Source organism: Prenolepis imparis, unplaced genomic scaffold, assembly GCF_030444845.1.
Source record: "Prenolepis imparis isolate NDT839.2.m4 unplaced genomic scaffold, iyPreImpa1.0 SCAF_4, whole genome shotgun sequence".
Classification (NCBI taxonomy): domain Eukaryota; kingdom Metazoa; phylum Arthropoda; class Insecta; order Hymenoptera; family Formicidae; genus Prenolepis; species Prenolepis imparis.
The window spans coordinates 12,984,735-13,010,156 of record NW_028141162.1 but is presented as its reverse complement, the minus strand read 5'-3'; the positions used below and the strand labels follow the sequence as shown (position 1 = coordinate 13,010,156).

The 25,422-nt window shown below is 36.0% G+C and overlaps 1 protein-coding gene across 4 annotated transcripts in view; it reads left to right on the top strand.

The window, feature by feature from the left end:
- The window catches only part of Nachralpha4 (nicotinic acetylcholine receptor alpha4), a 155,573-nt gene that overhangs the window by 77,831 nt on the left and 52,320 nt on the right, over positions 1–25,422 (top strand). For 2 of the 4 annotated variants that reach the window (XM_083036120.1, XM_083036123.1), the window contains one exon: positions 13,633–13,813. The exons of 1 other annotated variant lie outside the window; for it this stretch is intronic. In XM_083036120.1, coding sequence (XP_082892246.1) covers positions 13,633–13,813 — 181 coding nt within the window. Of the gene's footprint in view, positions 1–13,632; positions 13,814–14,613; positions 14,795–25,422 lie in introns of all 4 variants that reach the window. One more of the 4 variants, XM_083036121.1, reaches the window with a different exon arrangement.

Genomic DNA, 25,422 nt, shown 5'->3' with positions numbered 1-25,422 from the left:
AATATAAAAATAATTGTTTATATTAACATGAGAGCTATGTGCCATTATTTTCAAATGGAAGGAGGGAGTGACAGCGTCCTCCCACGTTGGAACATTATACTTAATATGATGATGTATTTCCCATGAGATATTTTTAATCTTTTTAATGTCAAAAATAATTTCTTTAGAATTGTTGAAATATTGAACGCACATCTATTATATTATTTCCTTAAGTTTTCCAATTATGATGTTATTACATTGACATATATACTTTCAAAGTCGAAATAAGCGTGATAATGCACGGTAATGCATCTCCATTATTCATGATATTTAATTAAAGTTGCTCATAATGTCGTAAATTATAATTACACTGTCTGCGCGAGTAAATCCTGTTCACCATATAAATACAAGACTGGTCGCTAATAGCTTAATTATAGCCGACTTCTCGCTTAATGAAAAAGACCTGAGTGCAATGCATTCAAGTTGCGATAAAAACTCGAGGCTGTCGCCTTCGCGTCGCATTTTCTTCCACCTCATTAAGTTCTATTCTTGGTTTTAGTTCCTAAAACTGTAATGCACAAACTGTCTGAGAGAAAAGCTTTTGAAGTAACATGCGCATGTACAAAATGCCATTTTCTTATCGAGTATACAACATTTGTACGTAGTTTTTTTGCGAAGGACGCATTACGAAGTTCTAGGAAAAAACTAAGAAAAACACATAGACGGAACTATATATATTTTAGCAGAATATATAAACGACAATACTGCAAGAGCTTATCTTTTCCTTTATATAATTTGCAAAAAAACACAGCTCTGCAAATTACTTTTTTGTTATTTTCGTTATTTTCACTTATATTTTTTTTCACTTAGATTTTATTGCTGTGGTAAAAAATTTTCAAATTTAGCGCGTAATTAAGAAATGCAAGTCTGATTAAACAAATATATTAGAGTATACTAGACACTAATTTAGGAATTATCTAATTTAAAATTCATATTTTTCTTACGATAACAAAGGAATTGATAACATTTAAATTATAAGCAATTAAAAAAAAAGCGGACTAAATTTTAAGATGCAAATAAATAATAAGACTTTAAGAAAATATTTACGGTTCAATTTTGTCGTCCATCTAATCTTTAATCAGGATGCATTTGCACAGAAGCTGCTCAGAGAGCGCGACTAAAACACGCAATATATCAAAGGGTGGCGGACAAACCGTGGCAGAAATTCGATCGGCGTCTTTTCAAACGGTAGAGAGAGGGTCGGAAGATGCTCAACTTTTATACACATAAAACTCACGAACTCCGGTCGGAGTACCCATCCTGAACGCAGTCGGATTTAGATTCATGAGGTCCCCGCAGACCTTCGTGGACGCGTTCAACTTGACCGGACTACCGCCGGACTTACTCTCGGCAAACGCGTAGAATGTAGGAACACCCTGCAGAGAGAGAGAGAGAGAGAGAGAGAGAGAGAGAGAGAGGGGAGATAGTCGTAAAGAATATAAGCAGGATGGTTCTTACTCTGCTTACCACCCACGGAAAGTTAATATCCCAGAGCTTGAAACACCACCCTTTCGACTGAGTACGTTTTGTAGCGGACGAAAAGATTACTTTCAGCCGCGACAAATGTCTTTCCTTAACTCCTTCCGAATCTGATGACATGTCCCAGATTTTTCCAGTTTAGAAAAATTTATGCTTCTTACTTTTTCATTTGATAACGATTTATCTATCTAATCTCTTCTATTTTTTTTCTCAAAACTTTTTCCTTTCCAATCTATGATTTCCTTCGCTACATTTTTTCAAAGTAGAAATTACTTTTATGCAATTTTATACAAAATGCAAAAAAAGTCTTAAAAATTAATTAATTGTGTTGATATGAATTAGATCTGCAACGTGAAAAATAAATTATATTTTTTTTCTCAGTTGACTAATATAAAATTATATTACATATTTTCGATTGTGTGTATCAATACTATATTGATATACAATTTTTTATTACGTCCTCTCGACACCTCAACACGCTTAAATAAATTTTTTATTTATTGTTAGACGCCTTTATACAAAATGATTGGTAATAAATTTTTCATTCGAACGTCTGCATATAAAATCTTGCGCTATTGTTTCACATTGAGATTCGAAAGGAAGTATCGGAAATACAAGAGAGGTATAAAGCGCACTTTCGAAAAGCCGTAATATATATGTATACATATACATATATATATATATATATATATATATATATATATACAGCATCACAAGGAAGCAATAAAATCTGTATAAGTGATTTTATTCATTTCCCTGAAAAATATTTTGCGCGATATACGAAAAGTATCGAAAAAAACGTATTAAAATCATATTTATCAAACTGCTTGACACTTTTTAACAAGAATTTATCTTCATTATTTTTCAATATAAATTGTAAAATTGAATTTTATATCTTAATTCATATTTTATTACATTATATTGGAAAAACGAATTTGTGTACAAATAAATAATTATTATTTTATTGCAAAGTTTTATTTTTGACAGAATAGCGAATATTAACATTATTTATTATCGTCGTTATGATCAATCATCGTAACGTTATTTAATACTCATTGCCTTTATTTGATTACTTCTGAGTAATTACAAAATACAATCTCATTCATCTATTTTTACACAGACACATATAGTTTGTTTTAATAAATTAAATAGACTTTTTAATAATTATTACGCATTACTAGTTTCGCGCATTTTGGGTCTCTTTCGGAAATTTCACGAAGCCATCTTTACGTCACATGCACTTTCAAAAGTCCTCGCGCGACTTTTAGTAAGGCGTAAAAGAGAAGTTTCAAAGCGAGGATCTTTCTTGACAAATTTTATATCAGCGCGCCTAGTCGAGCGAACGTCTGGCGGAAATTTATAGCACCCGAGGGAACAGTAGCTGGAACCGAAGGAAATAATCGACGACGTGATTTGTGGAATTCTCGCTTGATCCTCGCTTTGTTCGAATCTTGCTTCGTTATCGCCTATTGATAACGTTTTTTTTTTTTAGAGGAAAATCTTTGTCTCCATCATTAATATCGGTTTATTAAGCAATTTATGAAAAAATATAAATTAAAGACTCAATTATTTAATTTATATTTTTTTTACATGGAAAGAAAACATCTTATTATTTATCATTTTATTTCAATAAAAAAAAAGTGCGAGAAGAAAAATTTCTCTCTTTGCAGATATAAACTATATAAAAATTTATATTCAAACAATTACAAATTTACTTTCAGTAACAGTTATTATTTCGCTCGAAACATTATCACGCTCTGAAAAGTTTAAGTATCGCAAATATTGCATCGATATTATTCTTATAGCTCTGCACACATGTTCTTTTTTTCAAATTCTCGAAGATTCTACTTTTGCCAATATCTTTCCTTCCTGTTCGAAGAAAGAGAAAAGGAGGAAAAGAAATATTCTCTGAAAGCTCGCATTGACTTCCAACGCGCGCGAACCTTTCCTCTTATATCCTAGCATTCTCAGATAGATATATCCTACCGTGGGGGAGTTTATAAAAGGGTTCATAAAAGCACCGAATACTGTCACAAGCCACATGGTGGTCTTTCTCGACGACATGTAATTGATTTTTTTTTTTTAGCAAATATTTGTTTTTACTTTATCTCTTCTTTCAGAACATTTTAACACAATTTGTAGTATTTTTTTAACCATTATATTACAATAATCTCCAATACTTATGATTAGCGAGGGTGCCATTCTTGGTACATTCTATATATATCGATTTTTTAAACGTTTTATTTTTAGTCCTATGATCTCCATAGAAAAGAGATGATTGCCGAGATGTCATCGAATTCCTTGAATATGAATTCGCGCAGGATTAATTCTGATTGGACGTTCGGAATGTCGGAAGCGGGGAAGGATTCAGAGACGGTCGTAATTTTGGATTAAACGCGGACACGTCGCAAGAACGTTCGCAGGGAAATGAAATTTTTTTCGCTATGTCGAAGCGTGCAATTAAATAGAACTCAATTACAATCGCGTATACTCATCGTTTTATTCGTTCTCGTGTAGAAGAATGAAATCTACAGTCCGACGTGTTTTAGAATAAAAACTCCTCAAAATATTCAGCACGATATATGCTGCGAGTTTTTTATACAACATCAACATTTTTATAAAGCGCCCAAATCTTTGTAGATAAAAATTATAAACATTTTTCGTGTGAAAATATTAAATTTACGGAAAGTCCGCGATATATATACAATGTACATAACTGAATTAATGAATCAACATCTCCGATCGTAGTCTTCAACTCCAATAAGCAATTCCTTCAGCATGCCTTGCTCGAACATTTGGAAATTTACAAACATAGTACGCGAATATCTTCACGCCAGTCATGCCAGTACTGACCTGTCAGGATCGTGCCAGTTAGGTTTGACCACCGGAGTGTAACACTGTTCTGCAGTGAAACGCCGACAGCAAGTGCAAGCCAATACTACTACGCCGATGTGCGCTATAGTTAGCCCCTAGTATTCCGAGAGTAAATTCGAAGTTGGATAATATCAATTCAGATCGCTTCTCGACTATAGAATTAATAACCAGAATAATATTATATATGTACGTATTCCTTAAGATTATAATAGGCATTGTCGATATTACATTAGAAAATTACGCTCAAAAGTAGAAAATTATGTAATTTTTTTTATAATTTATTCACTATAACGTATTTGACACTAAATAATATTTGACACAGCGTCGATGTTGCGATGATAATTTACTCGCATTGATCTGAAGTCGCTGTGAGAAGAGGAACGTTGTAAATCTGATTTTTAAGTAGTAATGGACTAGCATTGGCGCGACATCGTCCGTCTAGTGTTGAGTTAACGCTTGACCCTCTTATCGAAAGCATCGGCGTTTTCTGCACGGGCAGTGAATATCAAAACGGCCACGTAAGTGAATTCGGCACGATTGTATCAATCCATTTAGCTGGTTTCCGAATTCAATCTCCGATAAATCGTCATACTTTCGCGTGAATTTTTTTTTTCTTTTTTTCCTCTCTCTTTATTCTCCTCTCTCGACTCCTCAAACGATCCTTCGATGCATAACTTTGGCTGAAACGGAAGCTGAGTCGAGGTAACGAGATACTTAAAGAGCTCCTCTTGTCCTTCTTTTTTTTATCTCAGCCCTCTGTTCTCTTACGCCCGGCCCGAATTCTTCGGGTTCAATCCTAAGCGCCGGATTTTGTACATTTCAGCAAGTTCTCGTTTTCGAAAGCGCGGAAAGCTTGTCGTGACTCGCACACGAACATCTGTCATATAACTCCGTTTTTCTGTTCGACTTACTTTTTTTTGTTCGTTTGCTCTTTTCTTGAGAGATTTCTACTCCACGTAAAGCTCCAAATAAAAAAGTTAATCGTAAAAACGCTTTTAATCGTGAGTAATGAATAACTTTTATATTTTTAAATAAATTTGCGTGATATGTAGCCAGATAATCTCTAGAATTAAAGTAGCTTAATATTTAAAATTTAAATAAAGAACTGTTTTTTTAAATTTTGGTAATTTTTTTTAATTTAAAATATATTTTAAGCGTACACATGAATTATTGTCGTCAACTAAATTTAATTATAAAAAAAGTATAGTTTTTATTTTATGTAAAAGTCTATTTTTGACTACGCAATGATAGATTACGCCATCCATTTTACAATTCTATATTTATAAAATAACGACTGTGTTCATTTCCTGTTAGATTCGCGAATGTGTGAATAAAAATAGCAGAAATTGTACTTGCCACACTTTTACACACGGCGCGTCAGAAAAATCGATAAGTACATCGTTCACGATGCAGCTAAAGCTGGGAGGTGGTTTGCTACTTTTTCCGGGTTCTTTCCGAAGTTTCTCTCTCGGTGAGAGGCACACCAACATCATTCAACGACAAGCAGATAAATGGTTACCGCTACGACGATTCATTTCTCTCGCGCGTAACATTTAGCACTGGTTTTCTTGGGTAGCGCGCGAAGTAACCTGAGGTATATAAAGAATCGTACAGCGAAAAGAGCCGCGAGATCTTTCATTAACCTCCTGTTATAACCTTCTCTTATCAGAAAAAATGATAATGGCACAAATAAGTAAAAAATATTTAGCAGCGGAAAAGTAAAAAAAGATATATGTGACTTGGTTCTTAAAATGGCTTATTCGCATCACGTTTGTGATATTTTTCGAAAGCTATATCATCCATACGGATTTATATGGTTATTTTTTTTTGTACTTGAATCCAGATATATCTACTTGATTCTTTTAAATATTTCCATTAAAGAAGATACACAAAAACGCTTTAAAAAATTTTTATAGATGGACTTACTTTTTCATGATCATGTCTCAGACCTCAAAGGTTTTAATTTAAATAGGGAAATCTATATATTTTTTATATATATTATAATTATATATATATATATATATATATATAATTGATTTTATAATTGATTTTAAAGTTTAGGAAAATTTAAAGAGAGATAGAGATATTGTATACTCAATGACACTGTATTTTTTCAGTGAAAGGAATACATGTGACTAAAATAACATATTGCTGGAAAATAAATATTAATTTTTCACATGACGTGAGTCGGCCCCGGCCGAGCATGGCCGGTTAATTGCCTACTTAAACTCAGGAAGTTAATAAAGAAGGATTTTTTTAGGACGGAGATGCAATCCCGATTAAACTTCCGACTCTGCAGCGATATTACCAGAGTATAATTGAATTTCTCTGTTCGTATTTTCCTTCCTCTATTCTGCCCCTCTATTCTCGTTCTGCTCCCCAACCACGTCCGGTCATTAGTATAAGCAGCGATTCCGATTACAAGCGCTCTTAATTACAATGTAATTTAGAGAACTTTTTCGTTCAATCTCGTGCTTCACTCTCTCTTTCTCTCCTTTTTTTCTCGTTTTTTTTTCCTTTGCCGTGAATAAAACAATATTTTTGCCGATTTATTAAAAAGTTAAATATTTTCAATTATCTATCACACACGATGCATCAAACATATATTAATTTTTTTGTGTAATTTTTTACATGTTAAAATTTTTCTTGAACAGAAACAAACAAATAAAATATAAAAGCTAATTAAATCCCATGTAATCTAAAAAGTGGATAATGTAATGAACATAATTTGGAAATTTTTATTTTTACACTGTATACAACTTTACGTGATATACATCAAAATTATTTGCCACATAAATCTTGTTAAATATAACTCGGCAAATTAAAAAGTTATATATACTTTAAAATATCGCGTTCGTTAAAAATGCTTGCTGATAAATTTATATACGCGCAGTTTTATGAGAAGTTGTTTTCTAATTTTCATATATCAAATTATATTTTAATCCTAAAATTTTCACATTCTTTTTGGATTCTTAACTTGAAGATCACTGACAAGATATCGGAGCAATCTTCGCTCTTCTTAATTCTACTACTCGAAGAAACTTTTTCGATACAACTTCGATCGTACGACGATCTTCATCTCGCGCGATTGACAAGCGACGCTTTTACGCGGTCCGTCCACGCGAACGAAACTTCCAATCTCGAATTTCGAGATAACGATGCGAGTATTTCCCCGGGGAATCCCTCGGTGCGCGACAGCAATCTCGCCCGATCGAGAAACACCCGCGACGCGTTTGTAGCAAATCGAATTCTCTGTATATCGAAGATAGCCAACCGTTATACATCCCGACGAAAGGTATGATTCAAACTCTGTTTTATGTCGCCGGTCCAAATTGATCTTGAAATCACGCGGAAGGAGAAACGTTCACCGAGATGAATTGCATAGCTCGCTCTGAAAGAGAAGTATGTGCGATAGGGGAATCTTATGAGAAAAATTTACATTATATTATCGAAAAAAAAATGAATGGAAAAAGTCTCCTCTTTTATCAAAATTTAATAGCATTTTTTCTTTAAACGACTAATAAATGCTATCCATTTTCACTAGCTATATAAACTGCAATTAAAGTTGAGAAGCAATTTATATCATTCTATGACGAGGTTCGTATAACGCTGGGAAGCTTTTAGTCTGCAATAGATCGAGATTAATGAGTCCCATCGAGCTACAGTATACTGTATAATAATTTCTCAATAATTGGTGTCTTCATAAAATGTTACATTATTACAATATTAGCATTATTGCAAATTTGCCAAATTTGCAACACATAAATGCGGTCACGATTGAATCTAAATAATCAAATGAGTTAATATGAATATAATAAATATGAATAATTATCTTTATATTTAAGTTTGTAAAAATTCTTTTAATTTATCGATTTTATAATTCAAATTCCGTACCGTAGAAAGCATACAAAATTCAATCGTTTTACGTAATTGCTGCAATTCGTGCGGAAAAGGACGAAGGAATAAATAGACGCGAAGCGGGAAAAGATATTCGCTATCGACAGTGTGGAAATAATAACGGGATCCAACCAGAAGCAACTTCCAGGATTGATGGTAACCAGTGGACTGTGTACGTGAAGGCGAGGACGGGCGGGAGAGGGTCAGAGGTTAAGTGAAATTGAAGTCTGGGTTGTTGATGAAAACTGAGCTTGCGAAATACGAGCAGACACGACCAGCCGGTCATGCTCTTTGGGCAATAGTTTCGTTCCCTTTTAATCTCTGCGAGAGAGAGAGAGAGAGAGAGAGAGAGAGAGAGAGAGAGAGAGAGGAGGGAAGAGGAAAATTGACAACAGCGAGCTGGAGAATCGTTTCGTTGCCACTGCGAGTTTTGGGACGATCTAGCAACGTGTGCGGTTAAATCTTGTCGCGGTGCCGCGCCCTGTTACAGGACAGCGAAATATCCCTCTAAATAAATTGCCGCGACCAACCAACGATATCGAGGGGCGGCAGGACCAGAATCGCGCGCGAAGGTTTTTTATTGAGAGCGAGATGATTTATGATCGGTGACGCGCGCTTTTCCGCTCGCGGTTTGCGAAAAATCTCAGCGAAGTAAGGATACAGCAAATAAAGTATTCGGGAGAGAGAACCGACAAGGTCGGCCCAGAAACTGCCAGTTGATGTATCGGGGAGAGGACGAGGGATGATAGATATCACAGAGTGGGATTCGATTCTGGCAACACACATTCTGACATGTGCTCTCAAGAACCCGGATCATCTTTTCACGGGTATAACGACTCTACGTTACACAGCCAACGTTATGCACGATCATGATATAGGGAGGATGTTGTTATTTCTCATTTAACCGGAATACTGAATCTAATCGACTTCCGTCGATTTTTTGCGGATAGGCAAAAATATAAAATAAAAGAAATACCTTCTAGAGATGCGAGAGCGCGTGAAAGATTCACGATTAATCTCTCCGGATTTATCTAAAGAACATTACACAATAGCGGAATTCCGTTCGACAGTTCTTGATAGAGTTCTCTTGGTGGTGGTATCGTTTCCGGCGGAAACGGTAAAGGCGAGGCTATTTTTCAGCGGCGACAGAGCCGCTATATCTGGTCGTCGCCGGTTAATTCCGTGAAATATCGGTGCCTGCACCTTTCCTGATAATGGACACTTCGACAGACTGCTCCAGTAAAAGTGATTTTTCATTTTACCCTCGACATCCCCCTCCCTCCGTTATACTGTCTCTCTCTTTATTCCGGTACATTTCGATTCGTCAATTATTTTCCGTGTGCAGTACGCGAGTTTTTTTCTCTCATATTCCGTGCATCGGAAAATGATGGTGATTCATCGACACGCGGAAGTGTTTTAGTCAGAGCGATTTTCACAGCTAACTCTATGAATATCTCTTAATCTCAGAATAGAGATGAACAAGTTTATCCTACGCGGTGCTTTTGATCATCTGTAATAATTGCAATTTGAATTGCTTCTTTGAGCGATATATCTCTTGACAAATGTAAAATTTTTTTTTGTAATTTGATGAAGTCGTCTTCTTTCTTAATTTGTAATTTTTCCATCACAGTAAATATCGTAGTAATTAAAACAAATTTTTACTAAAAATTATATAGTTTCAATAAATTATCACATTTATCAAATTTATTCAATTTTAGCTAATGATCACTTACTTAAATATATATGCAATCTACATATTTATATATTAATCTACTTTGGTAAAATTAAAAATGCAAATTGGTGACAATTTTATATTAAAACGATAATCATTTTCATTCTTTCATTCTTCTTAACTCAGCCTTAAGCAATTTGCCTTAAACATTAGAAGGAAAAGAATTTAGGGCACATACTCGGTACAGAATATATCACACATATAACGTGATATCGTATCACTTTGCGGCTGATAGGTAACGCGAGAACCTCCATTTTCACGCGAGCTCGCGTCCAAAAAGGTTTTCATCGCGCGACGCACATTTTGCGGTAAATCTTCATCGAGAATCATTGGCAGCTCTCGCTGCAGGAAATTGCGATTTCGCGTTTGTACCTGGAGATAGACGAGAGCGGATACGGGTATATGCAAATTGCGATACACGCTTTGTATAGACTCGAAATCAAAATGTGCAGCGGCAAATGTGCACTTGATCCGGATTAACAAGAGAATCGAAATCCATCATTCTTAATCTCGAATCAATCATGTAAGTGACACCGTATCGCTTTCAAGCAATTTATTTTCGCGATTTTAAGCAGAAAAGTAAAAATGTACAATATTTAACGATTTGTATTTATATTTACATTAGAGATATAATTATTGCCATTGTTTCTGGGAAATTTTCTATTTTGTTTAAAAAATTCGTCTCCTAATTTCGGCTTAATTTGCTTTAAATTATGTTTGATATTAAAATCGGTATAAAATCAAATAATGCACGAAAAGCTCACAGTTGACATCAATGAGAAAGGGCTGGTGCATTTGGCAATCGATCTCAATGATGCCATTTCAACGTATCTCAGACCTGCTGTCAGACAAATCGATAGCTTTTTGTGTATATACGAGAGAGAGAGAGAGAGAGTATCTCTCCATCAAGCTATAAATTGATTTCGACAAGCGAAGGGTTCGCACAACAAAGAGACTACACACCACGCCTCGTATCATATTCTGCGAAATGTAATCCTGCTAGATCGTGTCTGACAATTGGCCCTTTATCGCTTGAAGAGTCACTCTCACGCGAGAATCAATGCTCGTTCCGATAATCGTAACGCGATCGTGCGGAAGATGGGCTGTCCCGATTAGGAATTCTTTCGCAGAATCTTTACGAGCCCTTCGATCTCTTCCTCGACACGTCGCCATTCTGGACCACGTGTGTCGCACAAACCCGGAATAGTCCGGCTGCGCTTTCCCTTCCAACCGGAAATTCGAGACACGTAGAGCTGGGAAGCATCTGTGCATTTGCACATAGATCTACGATCTGCTACCTGCAAGAAGGATGAGAGAAGAAAAATATATTCTCGCGCGCAGACGAGACATCTTTCTCAGCAGCGGAGAACAAATGTATCGCACACACTATTATTACAATTGCGAACTAGTATTTCGCAAAACGCGAAAGAAAAGTTAAATTACATATGAATGTCTAATAATAAATGGAAAAATATTTTTAATAATTAATAGAAGAGATAAAAAAAGCTACGCGGAGAGACATTGAATGTAGCGCGTGAAATTTTTAGCTGAAATTCTCGCCTCATCTCGAGCAAATCTTCTCTTCGTAGCAATCCTGGTGCTTCATGCGAGCTCGGTTAATATCTGCGAAAAATGATCACGTATGAATCAGTGAGAAAGATTATAATGCTCTCGGACCTACGACTGAACAAACGTGAAGGAACGCGATTCGTATATATTCATTTATACGGATAAACACTACTTTTATTTATTTACGTCAAGTACTCAGCAAAATTGCATGCGAACACGTTGAATAAGTCGGCAGGATAAACTGTTCGACAAGGCAGGCTGGATTATTAATGCAGTTTGTTTCCCCGAGACGTTATATGGTGGAAAGCTTGGCGACACACTCGGGACGAAGAAGTAGCTCGCCGATACGATCGATACAATCGAGGCTGTCTCTATACGGAGTCGTATCACTGAAAAGTTGAGTCATATGAAAACGAAGCAATTTATCATTGCTCGCATCTATAAAAATGATAAAATGAAATAGTCCAATGAAATTTAAAATGCTATCTTTAAAATAAGATTTTTATTACATCGAATTTTTTTAACAGAATGTGTAAAAATTATATTCTTTATACCTATATGTTTGTGACGTATCATATCTTTTATTATATTTACATTAATTAAATGCATTAATATTTTACATCATGTAATTCTTTCGTTATATTTATTTTCAATGAGAGCCCAATATTACATCACAGAAATTAATTGTTAAGGAATTAATTGTAAAAAATTTTATTTAAGGCACATTTACATTAGATAAATTTATCGCGTAATTTTCGAACTAGGAATACTTAGACGTTAAATAAAACACAATTGCGCGATATGCGCACGGTTAGATAAGACAACTGACAAGATCAACAATTTCCCAGTTAAGCCAGAGCAAAATTGCATTTTCTCAATAATACGCTGTAACTCTCTCAGCAACTGCTGGTATAAACTATATTCCCTGTCTTGATTGTAACTTTCGGGTCGGTAGATAGTCCGCGAGGGAGGAAAGGAAGTCGATAGCAAAATAATCCCGACAGTCCGCAATCATCCACGATGACTTAGTACCTCCGGATTCTCCCTCCGACTTTAGGAAACTCGACCATCGCGCTTAGTTTACTTCGCAGCCCCACGTGGCCGATACTTCAATTCTCGATAGTCGACGGAACTCTATAGGCTACGGATATCTATATTTGTACTATAACGATCTAACATCTACCGATAGATTTCTCTAGCTTAGGAACATTGTTATTTCAGAAGTATAGAATTGGCAACCGTTAGGTGAAATATAATTCGATAATGAACGTAATCCCTTAGAATTGTTATCTTTCTTCATAAATTGCATAAGTTATAAATTAAAACTCGAAAAAAAAGAACTCATTACGTTTTATTAATCGATATTACTACGCCATAAAATATAAATTAAGAAAAGACAGATAACACGCCAATATCTAGAGAAAACGCTAAATCTAATTTAAAAAAAATTAATTTCCCAGTCTTATCTAAATTATGATAATAGGAATGAATAGGATAATAATCAAGAAAGGAACGAACGAGAATCGCTGTTAGTCAGTTAAAATCGGATTATTGATATGTCTTAGCTTTTGGGCTTAGTGGATCGAAATAAGAGCCTGCTCCCGTAATGGTGCGATAATCTGATCCGATTTAACGAGTGTTTCGCGAGTCAGATAATTCCTGTATCCGGATTATAGTTGCGGAAAGATCATTTTCATTTATCCCTCGATTCGACGAAAAGATCACTTTTATTTATGCTCATTTATTTTCTCCTCTTGTCGATCAGAATCAGTTTTTCGATCAAAACTATCGGATATTTGCTACGTAATCCAATAATCACGTAAGATCTCTGTCTGCCTCTATCTTACGATAGCGTATATATAATCACACTCGCAAAAAAAAAAAAAAAAAAAAAAAACGCATACATACACGTATACACGACACAGAAATAAATTTTAAAAAAGAAATAAAAAGAAAAAAAAAGACGGCTTGATATCGAATCGGAAGTACAAAGTAAGCTCGACCGCCGCAGCGCCCAGAACCACTAATGTGCTCGCTCGCAGCGCGGACGGCAACTTCGAGGTGACCTTGGCCACGAAGGCCACGATCTACCATCAAGGATTGGTCGAGTGGAAGCCGCCCGCCATATATAAGTCATCGTGCGAGATCGACGTGGAGTACTTCCCATTCGACGAGCAGACCTGCGTCCTCAAGTTCGGTTCGTGGACCTATGACGGCTTCAAGGTAAATTCGCATGGTAGCCGTTAAGTCGTGGACCTCCAAGACCTAGTCCTCCCAACCCCAACCCCCCCGCACCCCCTCTCGTGCCCCGAACAACCCGATATCGAGCCCCCCAAAATGCCCGAGACGCGGATCCGACATAGCTTCGTACGGGATGCGTCTCCGGGATGACAGTCAGCTGTAGATCTTAAGCTTAGATTAGATCTCACAGACGATCGGCTCGCCGCGTGGGTCTCCGATCGAGAGGGAGAAAGTGCCGGAAGTCACACCCCGGAAGACGGATGCTGCCACATAGCCCCCCGAAGTGACGCTGTCGTGCTTCTTATTTCGCGGTCAATGAATCGTTATAAATCAAAAAGGAAAATGTCAATTTCTATACACATAATTGAGTATTTTTTCAAAACAATGAAGAGAGATCAAATGCTGTTATAAATAATCTTTCTGATTAAAATCTTGCCTCGAACGAAAAAAAGCACAAAACCGATCATTATCATGATACATAAAATGAAATAAAATCTCGAGATTTGTATAAATTTTTGAAACCATCGGCCTTTCCGCGAGTTGATCGAGGTATCGGTTTTTCATTTCGAAATTTTTAATCGAAAAGCCATTCCGCGAAGCGGCGAATGTACCATGATAACCGTTGAATGCGTCCGTCGATATACGTGAAGCCGGGATATCAAAAGCAACTGCAGGAGAGAGGAGATAGATAGAGAGGCGGCGGAAAAAGGGCGGCAGCATCCGGAGACCTTCTCTCCGAGCCCATCGTGATCACGCTCGGCTCGTTTCTTCGGTGATTCCAGCGCCGATGGCAACTACGAGGTGACACTGATGACCAAGGCCACGGTCTACTATTCGGGATTGGTCGTGTGGCAACCGCCGGCCGTATATAAATCCTCCTGCTCCATCGACGTTGAGTTCTTTCCGTACGACGTACAGACCTGTGTTTTGAAGTTAGGCTCCTGGACCTATGACGGCTTTAAGGTGTCGTGCCGCACTACCACAACGCAACGAGCACGAGAAGCGCAGTCGCCAAGCATTTAGTCTCGAGAATACTTGCTCATCATCGGTCTACTCTAACGTTATCCTTTAGCTCGTTTTTTTTTCCATTTTGTGTTCTCATTGTCAAAGAATGCCTTCCTCGATCACCCGTAATCATTTTACTGCGATGCGCTAGTCTTGGACGTCACGTGATACATATATATATTTACGTATATTTATATATTCATCCGTCTATTTCTACGCATGTATACAGGGTGCGCCGGATACTCCCCTGTCATTGGATTTCTTTATCAATTTTTCAAGTCGGTCTATTAAGTCGATCGATTCTTTTCATTCCTTTTAGCTTTTAAATTTCAAAAACTGAAACTCCCGAAAGAGTGAACGAAGAATAATTGCTTTTCGTTACTTGTTTGCACGATGCATGTGATTCATAATTTCAATGTGAAAATAATGTGATAAAATTTCATCAACGATATCTCGATATATACCTTTGAAAGAGATCAACTGCGAATTGATGGAGAAATCCGTAAATGAAAGAAAAATACGGGGCACCCTATAGATATACATACGTACGTATATTTGGATATTGTTACGTGGTGTGGACTGCAGTGTTATTTTATTGACCACCATTCTCCAATCGTGATTACGTCGCGCGGTCGGCTCGTTCTCAATATCGTTCTACGGTTCTGCGTCCGAGAAATCGGGTGAGAGCTCGCGAGCTACCTGAACGCATCTGTCAATGCGGCTCGTGTTTGCTGTCTAGGCGAGGATCGACGAGCTTATCCGGTGTCCACGATGTCAGACTGTAATGGAGTGCGCGTACAGAGACGATTCGAGAGATTTACCATTGCATGTCGGATGGAATTGCACCGTCGTGTGTTTGTTAAGCGGTATATCCTGTTGCACCGCGGATTAATTCAGTGATTGGAAAAAGACGCGATAATCGTGGGAAATGACATTGAAAGTAATCGATCGTGTTTCCGAGTAAGAGAGAGCAAATATTCCATATCGATTAATTTTTATTTTCTGCGTTGACATTTTCCGAAAATTAGTTTTATCCGACTTTTCATTCTAGCGAGATTCTATGTGTCATGAATATATAAAAAATTCGCGAATAATTTATCAGGTTTGCCTTGCGAACGAGATATTGCAAGACACACATTTTCGCGTTACATAATATAAAAAGGGATATAATCTCTTTGATCCTCGCTTCGACAAGTGAACGGAAAGAGCGATACGTCGAAGGATGTCTCGGTCACGATCCACGCCGAAGAAAGCGAATGTCCGCTTCCGGTTAGTCATCTCATTTCATTCTTTGATATTTATTTAGCAGCCGGATTTTTTTTTTCAGAAATCGTTAACGACGCGATTACAAAATTGATCGATAACGCCGGCCGTGAATTCTTATGATTGTTTGTTCCTCTAGCTTGTTCTCTTTACAAGACACTTTAGGGCGTCACTACTCGACACACGTGGGAAAGGTATAAAATCTCGCGACAAGATTCTCGAAACACCATGACACACGAAACGAGAGACGTTAGCCACATGCACCCGTGTGCCACTACAGAAACACTCTGTTTCCTCTATGAATATGACAGTCGCACAAATTGTCACTCCATCTATCCTATATCCACTATTAATCATCATAAATTGGCTAATCTACGAGGAGCAAATCAAAAAGATAGTTGCGCTCCCTTGCAATAAAATATAAATATAAAATAGAATATACAATATAATATAAAAATAATATAAATAGAAAACAAATAAATTGATTATCAGAAATGATTAGCGCAAACTTGTTACAATTTTAATCTATTTTTTAACCATTATAAATTATTATGTATTTGTTGATTCTTAACAAATTGCTCTATATTTTGTTGTTTTATATTTATCCAAGAGTGCAACTTACTTTTTATGATCGATTCTCGTCAACCATTTATTCACCTCTATTAATTTATAATAATTGTATGCTATAAAACACAGTCAAATCCGTGAAAGAAATCAACAGCACATTTTCGCGAAAGAGTGTAATTGAGAAATGAACAAAGTACTAAAAAAATATATTTTATAATATTTCTTAAAACGAAATATACGGAACATTGGAATAAACGGATTCCTTTTTCCAATATCCGCCATTTAGTTTAACAGTCTATTAAGCGAGCATTTAAAAGCAATCTGTTATTTTATCAATCGTATCGCATAGATTCGATTCTAAATTTTACCAACGTTGATCCGATGAGCGTGCAGTTAAACGCATGTCGACAACGCAATTTATCCGTCTAGATCGAACCGACAAACAAACGAGAAAAGTAGGACGCGATCGATACGCTTTTTGAATTTCTGGCTTGCGATTAAAATTCTCGCGTTCCAGCGAAAGGAATACGATCTAAAGTATCTCTCTCTTAAAAAAATAATTTTTATTGCATTCTACGATGTAATATTAAAAGCATCTTAGAGCACAGCAAAGCAGAGTAAAGCTTGACGCCTTTTGGTAAATGAAACACAAACGACAAAATCCCTTTCCAGTCGAGACTGACGTTGAATTTTCTTTATATAAAAAATGTTTTCCCATTCTCCGTGTTTCAGTAAAAAGCAGTATTTTAGTAATGCTTAATATGCAGGTATAAAAAAAACTCATTATCTAGACAATACGTATGAATTAACTTATCATTCTTCTAATCGCTCTATACAAAATCAATCAATATATATGTGAGATTATTTTATATTACAAGGCATACATTTTATCGTATACTTACAAATCAAACTTTCTAAAAAAGACTACACGTATAATATTCACAATTTCACATTACGCACACTAAATTTCGTGTAAATATAATCAACAGTTACATTTGGTACATATGTTCCCATCGTCAAAATATCTACGAAATATAGTCACAAATTCGCGCGCGTACTATCCATCAATACATCGTTAAAACTTTCCGTCGCAAAATTTTTTTTTTTTTTTTTTTTTTTTTCAAACGGCGCATCACTCGTTAGTCCTGCCAACCGGATTAAACGGGAAAGTGTTACATTCTGTAAGACAAATCGTTACAAGTTTCTCTCGCAGAACCAGTAAAGCCGCGTATATAATGGATGCAAATTCTCGTCTCGATAACGATGCTCAGTTAATTCCACTCCGTAATGTATATCTTTCTGTAATATTTTTAAAAATATTTCTCTGACGTGTAAACCAAAAACTATCACCTTGACACTCCTGTCAACGAAAATTAATTCGAAATATATATATATATATATATATATATATATTTATTTATTTACTTATTTATTTATTTATACATATATTGCATATTCGCGTAAAGATCGCGGAAGAGAAAAAGTGAGCAAAAAATATTTACACTGTACAGAATGCAGCTCCATGCGCGCTCTATCAATCCGGATCCGGCGATTGCAGTCGCGCGACGCGAGATAATTTGACTTTCCGTCTCTCCTGCCAGCGAGTTTCCTCTCGTCAGCGTGTTTTATTGCGGCGATAAAGGACGAATCGATATTCCGTTATACGTATACACGATGGCTTCTGTGCGTTCATTCTCCCGTCTGTTCATCTATACGTCGACCGAGCCGGCTCGGTCTCGTCTGTGGGGTTATCAGAGAGATGATACATAATATAAAGCTCAAGCGCGCCGTGGAATGAATATCGGAATGCTTGCTCTGCGGCCGCGATTCGATGCGCTGATAAATTGTGACGGTTCACCTCCAATGTATTCCGATCCCCCCGATCGCGATTGATCCCAGAGCCGTATTTTGTTATCGTAACACTCTTCCCCGAGTTGCGTGAAACCAAAACCTCTTATTCTCCAACGACATTTATATCTTTTGTCTCTTCTTCGGAATGCGCGGCAGTTTTATTCGACGTCTTTGTTCTCGATAAATTACCCGCGTAATTAGCACTGGTATAGTATCGAACAATTTGCGCGCTGCATAAATAAAATCGGTTGATAGGCGGGGTCAGCGCGCTACTTTGCCGTGTGACCTATACGAGGGAATAATTTGGGCGCTCGTTCTATAATGACGCCATTAATAGCGCACGGTGTGCCGGGTTGGCTCTCGGTACGCTCAATAATGATAAAATATACGAGACGTCTCTCTATTATATGCAAATTTTAATTCAATCGTTAATTATATAAATATTCAGGGCACGGAAAGATCCCGGTAATGTACTACTTTATTCGAGGAACGAAAAAAGAAATTGGCCGATGAAAAAAAGATGGCAAACGAAACATATTCTGTCTAACTTTATATTGCGCTACCAATAATCGCCGCAACTTGATTATGTCAGTTATCATCCGTGTACGTTGGGGCTTTGCAGGTTTACAGAAAAATAAAAAAACATCCAAATGAACTTCGCGTTTTGCTCGATCAGTCGAATATCGCGCGGTTGAATGATTCTCCTGGCGGTTCCGATATTTATCCGCTCTACTGCGACGTCGATTGTCCGTGGAAATGCGGCAATTCTTGCCGGATCAGCCATCCGAATCCGGACGTACGCGAGTTTTGGGACGGACAGACGATAATAATTCAATTTCCTGAATTCCTTTGAGTCCCGCGAATGACGGATTCGGTTTTCGCTCGCTCTGTCAATCGAAGCAGGAGATTTTGCGGATCAGAAATAAACGCGACTCTCTTTACAAGATAATGGAGCCATTTTATAACTATAAAAAATCATGGTAAAACAAGAGAAAAATGTAATTGTTGTAAACGGATCAAAATTCGAAAAAGTGAATTATGGCCTCGGGTTTCGCGAGATTATTTTATTTCTTTACATGATAATTTAATAATAAGTTCAACTAAACATTAATCTCTATTAAAGTTCGTTGTACAAATTGACCAGCATTCGCAAAAGCGTATTACTTTGACCACGAAGATACGCTTAGCATAAGCTACCATATTGTTTGCTCGATTTATACTCAAAGTTTCATTGGTCAAGATTTAACTAAATCTGTGCGCGATGACCTTTAAGTGCACCTGATGTATGTGGGCTAATGCAGCCAGCTGGGAATTCGCGATAAATCTTTCTAAACTTAGAATCAAGTTTTTACAGTATGAGAAAAATTATGAGAAAAGTTTATATGACAGATATAAATCACATATAAAAATATCGAAAAATATTACACAATTACAGAGAAATATAATTAGCAAAGAAATATTTAACGAAAAAGAAAATATCATGCAATTGCATTTTCGTCGATCGATTATTCATTGATTTTTTATTCATATCGTGTAGCGGTTGTAACAAAGGATTTAAACGATACAAGCGCGGGATCAAAATTGTCTGATTCGTTAATCCGATTTAACATATCCGTCGTAACTTCGTAATCAACGGACTGTGATAACACGCTTTGTGTGTGCATTGAAAAATTATATTTCTAATAGCACAATGTGATAACAGCGTCCAATGTCGGGATGACCGATGTCAACATCGAATTGATAAGTGAAGCCGGATTATACGCTTGGTTCGCATCATCGTTGATTAAGACTTTCTCTCTCCGCGATAATTCTTTTTCCAATACGCGACAACATCATTTGATCCGAATCCAGTTAGACCGAAAGTTCTACTCACAAATAGACAAACAAAACGGAAAATATCTATAGTTGTAAGGAATATTTCTCTGGTCACAAATTCTTTTATTGAATTTACAATCGACAACTTTTTCTAAAAATATAGCTAATTTAATAGCCGTGTATTAAATATCTCGTTAAATAAATAAATTATATCAGAATTATGTGCAGTTTACAGTATTTATCGAAAAGCCATGTAAAACGTTTTAAATAAGTGAATTAGATAGTGTAACAACTTTTTCTAGCATATAGAATTTAATAAAGAATTTGCTTTCGCGTAAAAGCAATGTTTTTTTCATAGTACGCCGCTAAAAATGTTGCTTTTAATATATATGCATATTCATATGCATATATGTTTGTGCATATTTATTACGCTTGCTTTATCTTTCTTCTGCTTTTTTATACACTTCACGCATCGATTGTATGGATTTATTATTCTCAAGTGTGCGATTATTTACAGAAAAAGTCTTTTTTAAACATTTTGCATATTATTAAATTAATGAACATATCGTATAGAAAAATTAAAACATAAAGCATTATAACATAATTTTGACATAAGATAACTATATTAAACATTAAATTAAATTAAATGTTTTATATGAGAATAAATGACATTAAACTTGGCATTTTTAAATATATCATGGAAAAACCTCTTGAGAGATTTTTTAGCTTAACCAATTCAGGGGAAAGAATCGCTTTTGGCAGCTTCCCGATCAATATCGTAAACTGCATTTTGCGCAATATTTTTGATCAACTCCTATAAAGATCGAGAAACGTTTTTATATCTTTCGGCTTCTTTCGTTTGCTATTTTTTTACGACCGCTTTTATAACTCCACTCCGTCTCGAAATGAAACACAGGAGCGGCGATTGATCGCGCTAACTTGCACCGCCGTCAAAAGTCGTTCCGTTTGAATAGGTTTTCACGAGCAGGGCAGGATATTCATCGCGAGAGAAACGCGGAGGAACTATGACGAGGGAGAGAAAGAGAGCTAGGAAAGGCCGCATCCCCTTTAAGGGGCCCTTAGGGGAAAGTATAGTACTTTCGCGCGACTTTAACTTAGCAGCGCGGCGAGTCGTTGACTTGTTGAGTGGTTCGTGTCAACGTGACCGGGTCAGAATGCTTCCAGATATTTACCGGGTCCGACGAGACGCGACGCGCCATCGATTATCCATCCTATCGACCTTACACGCCATCAGGATCGCGATACGTCCATCACACGCTTTCGGCATGAAATCCTATAAGCGCATTAGTATGTACGACTATATGGCCAGGTAAACACTTGCGTCCTTTGACGAAGTAGAATAGGGATTCTGGAAAAATCGATCCTTTCGTCTCAGAAATAGAAACTGATTCTGTTTTATCCGATTCTGAAACGCTAAACCATTCGCTTGAAAAGATATTCAGAATTTTGTGAAATATCTCTCAAATCAGTCCATAATATATAATACATAAGAGTTTATATATATGTTTATTACGTAAATATTCTTATTGTGACACGAATAAAATAACAGTATCGCCGTTCCAATAATTATTGATAATAAAAAAGCATATATTATTGATTAAATAATAAATTATGTATTTAATTTAGCTTCTAAATTTCTTATGGACTGGTTTGGTAATAACAAAACAATGGAGGGAGAAATTTAAAAACGTTATGCTGATTGCAAAACTTTTTATTATGTAAAATTTGGAGACCATCATTTTATAGTTAGAATATTTTTTTTAAAAATTTGTATTGATAATTGAAAGCATTATGAAGGTTTTTCATTATTTCAGAGAGAAAGCTCGCAATTATACACATGAAATGTTCGTTTTCTACGTTTCTATGTAGATGTCCTATTTTTAAAAAAGCTTTTTCGTGTCTTCGTAAAATCCGCATTTTCAAAAGCTTTATAATTGGAATATATATAGCTTTGCGCCTCATGAGAACTATTTTACAGTTATAAAAGAAAAGGAAAAGTAGTTTAGAAGCAGCAGTTATACAAATAAAATTTTTTATTTATATAAAAAAATGTAACTCTCTCTTTATTATATTTTTATTATTCTATATTATATTTATTATATTTTTGATGATAAATATATTGAAATAAAGATAGCTCGCGTTCAAATATTTTTTAAGAAAAAACTAACATCTGGACAAAAAGAAAGTCAAACTAATTTAATAACTTTACAAAATCTGAGGGTAAAATAGTACATGCTTCGATATTTAATGTCTATCATTTTGCCAATAATCATATGAGATGCATACGAACAAGATAAAATATTTAATGGAATTTAAATTGTAATCATTTATAACGCGTCCAATGTGCAATTTCATTTCGTTATCATGAAATGCTCGTGAATCAGAGACTATTTCAGAGAATTGCGCTAATCTAAGAAAAGATTATCAGACAAGAAGGGGAAAGCTTTTATATTACTGTAATCGCATTTATACGTCAAGCGTTTTCATTTTTTTTTCTTTTTTACGGAAAGACCGAAACTAAAAGAGGTGAACATTATCATTTATCCTTTCTACCGGTAAACGTCTATAGAAAGACGATTGCAAGAAATGGTTTTTGTAAGAAATGGCCTTTACGCCTTCTGGACAGAATTTTCCGGTTATATAACCGACTGTGTGTTATGGACAATGAAAAATAAACGAGAGGAAAAAGGAGAAGGAGGAGCAAAAAATTAAGACATATATATAAATATATATTGAAAGCGGCGATTGACGCCGTTATTCCTTTCCGAATAGTGCGCACGAATTTTATACCTTTTCCATGGGGGCTCGACTTTTCCATAGTGGCGTCGGCGCCTTTGTACGTTCCGCTTTCATATTTCGCACAAAAATACACACACATATCTACATACGCTTATAACACACACATGATATACCTATGTGCACACGTACATCCGGTATATACATTACACGTCACATCGAAAATGCATTTTCCACGATGCAATCAGAAGTGACTTGACTTTGTATCAAGCTAACTGAGCGCAAGTGCATATACTATAAAACAGGGTAATATAATATTATTTTATTTCTCTGACAAATATGGCTGAATTATGTTGCTATCATCTTTTGTATTTCTCCAATCTATGATTGCACAAAGATTATCAGCCTATGTATATAAAGCGATTTGAAATTAATTCTTAAATCACACTTTGCCATTACAATCTTTAGTAAATTCGAAAAATAAAGAAAATTAAACAATCAAAAAATAAAAGGACCAACATTTGGTTAAGCTTTTGTTAAGGAAACTTTAAATTTTTCAAAGAATCTGCCAGTCAAGCACAACGATTTAATTTAAAAACATCCTACATTGCTCCCGTTAAATTTATACGACGAAAGAGATTAAAAAAATCATTGCTCGAGAGAGAATTTTATTTAAATCTTAGAACTTAATCTGGAAGTCGGTAAATTTTGTTGCGCAGCTAGCTCTGCGATAGCCTTTTTTCGCGGAGAAACGGCGACACGGGGCGAGAGAATTAAAAAAAAAAAAAAAAAAGGATGCGTCGCGATTGCAACCAAGCGCTGCATACACGCAGTTCATTCTCGCACACGTTGGCACGTAATATACATATATTTCACAAGGTACACAAAATCACACAATTTACACACGTACAGGCTGCTCCGAAACCGCCAGATAAAAACCTTAAAGCCACACGTCGTCTTTCACGTCGTCCTCAAAAACGTATTCTTTTAGCAGGTTTCCATACGCGAATCAAATTATGGAACATATAGGATACAGACATTCGGAATATCGCTCGCGAAAGAGATTTGTCATGCATTTTTAAACGGACCGCTAGACGAGACCCATTAGAAGTAAAAAGTTTGATGTAAAATCGTTAGATCGTATCTGTTTATTAGAGAAAGTTTGCATTTTATATTTAGAGATATTATTCGCATATATTTATATTTCTCTCCTTAGAAAGGTTCCACTCGCGCGTGAGTTTCGGACCACCCCGTAGACACGCAGTTTACTCTCAACCACGATCCATTTACACTTTCCCAAACACAATTATGTATGTTTATCATTGTTGGGTGTATGTAAGTGTACGTTATGCGATAGTAAAAGCCAAGTACCGCAAGCTCGATGTGTTGTTGCGCGTAGCAAAGCGTTAATGTGCTTGCGCGCTAGGAAAGCTTTCTGTCTCTAGAAGGGCTGCAAGTGTGAATGTAACGCAACAAGAGGGACAGTATAAACGTGTCGCTCGGGACACGACAGGTGTGAAGGAAGCATCCTTTACACCATCCCATCCTGAGCCATGTGGCGTTTACGATGTTAATAGCTTAGGCCTATCATCGAGATGTAAAGAAACGCCGATTGTCGGACTGCCGAATTTTATTTGCCGCCGGATGTGCAATTTCTATGCCTGAATTTTTAATCCCAAGAACGATCCATTATATCATTATGATCGGAGATTTTATACAACGGCAAATATACGAGATAATATTGATCGTCATGTAAAGCATGCCATTATTTTTCCATTAGAATCAATTATCATTTTTTTGTTTTATTTTGGGGATTAACTATTAAGGATAAAATATATTTATTTTTTTAACTTTTAGATTTAAATCCTGTCTCGAAGTTATCTCGAGCTGCGATATTATTTTTTCTTTATTTTTAGTTAAAAATAACTGTTTTCAGTTACGGGAAATTAAAAAAATGAGAACTTTCTGTGTACTTGAAATAATATTTTTCACGCAACAAAGAAAAATAAAGTGAAATAGAGGCGTGTGAAAAATATTGATTGAAAAATAATATTCCATACAACGATTTAACAAGATACGAAAAAAAGGACAATATTAAAATTCAGAGTCAAGTAGAGCGAATTTTTAAAGACGCGGCGTGAATATGTATATTGAAGGAAAGCGTACCAATTCGAGCTTCAACAATATACAATATCGTTAGGGAAAAACGTTTGAATCGAGAAGGGGGCTTCTGTTTTCTGTCGCTCCAAAGGAACGCCGCGATTTTACGGGTAAATCGTCACGATCAAAGGGGGACAGAATCTCTGTGTAGTTTCATAGTTTCTCTTATCGAA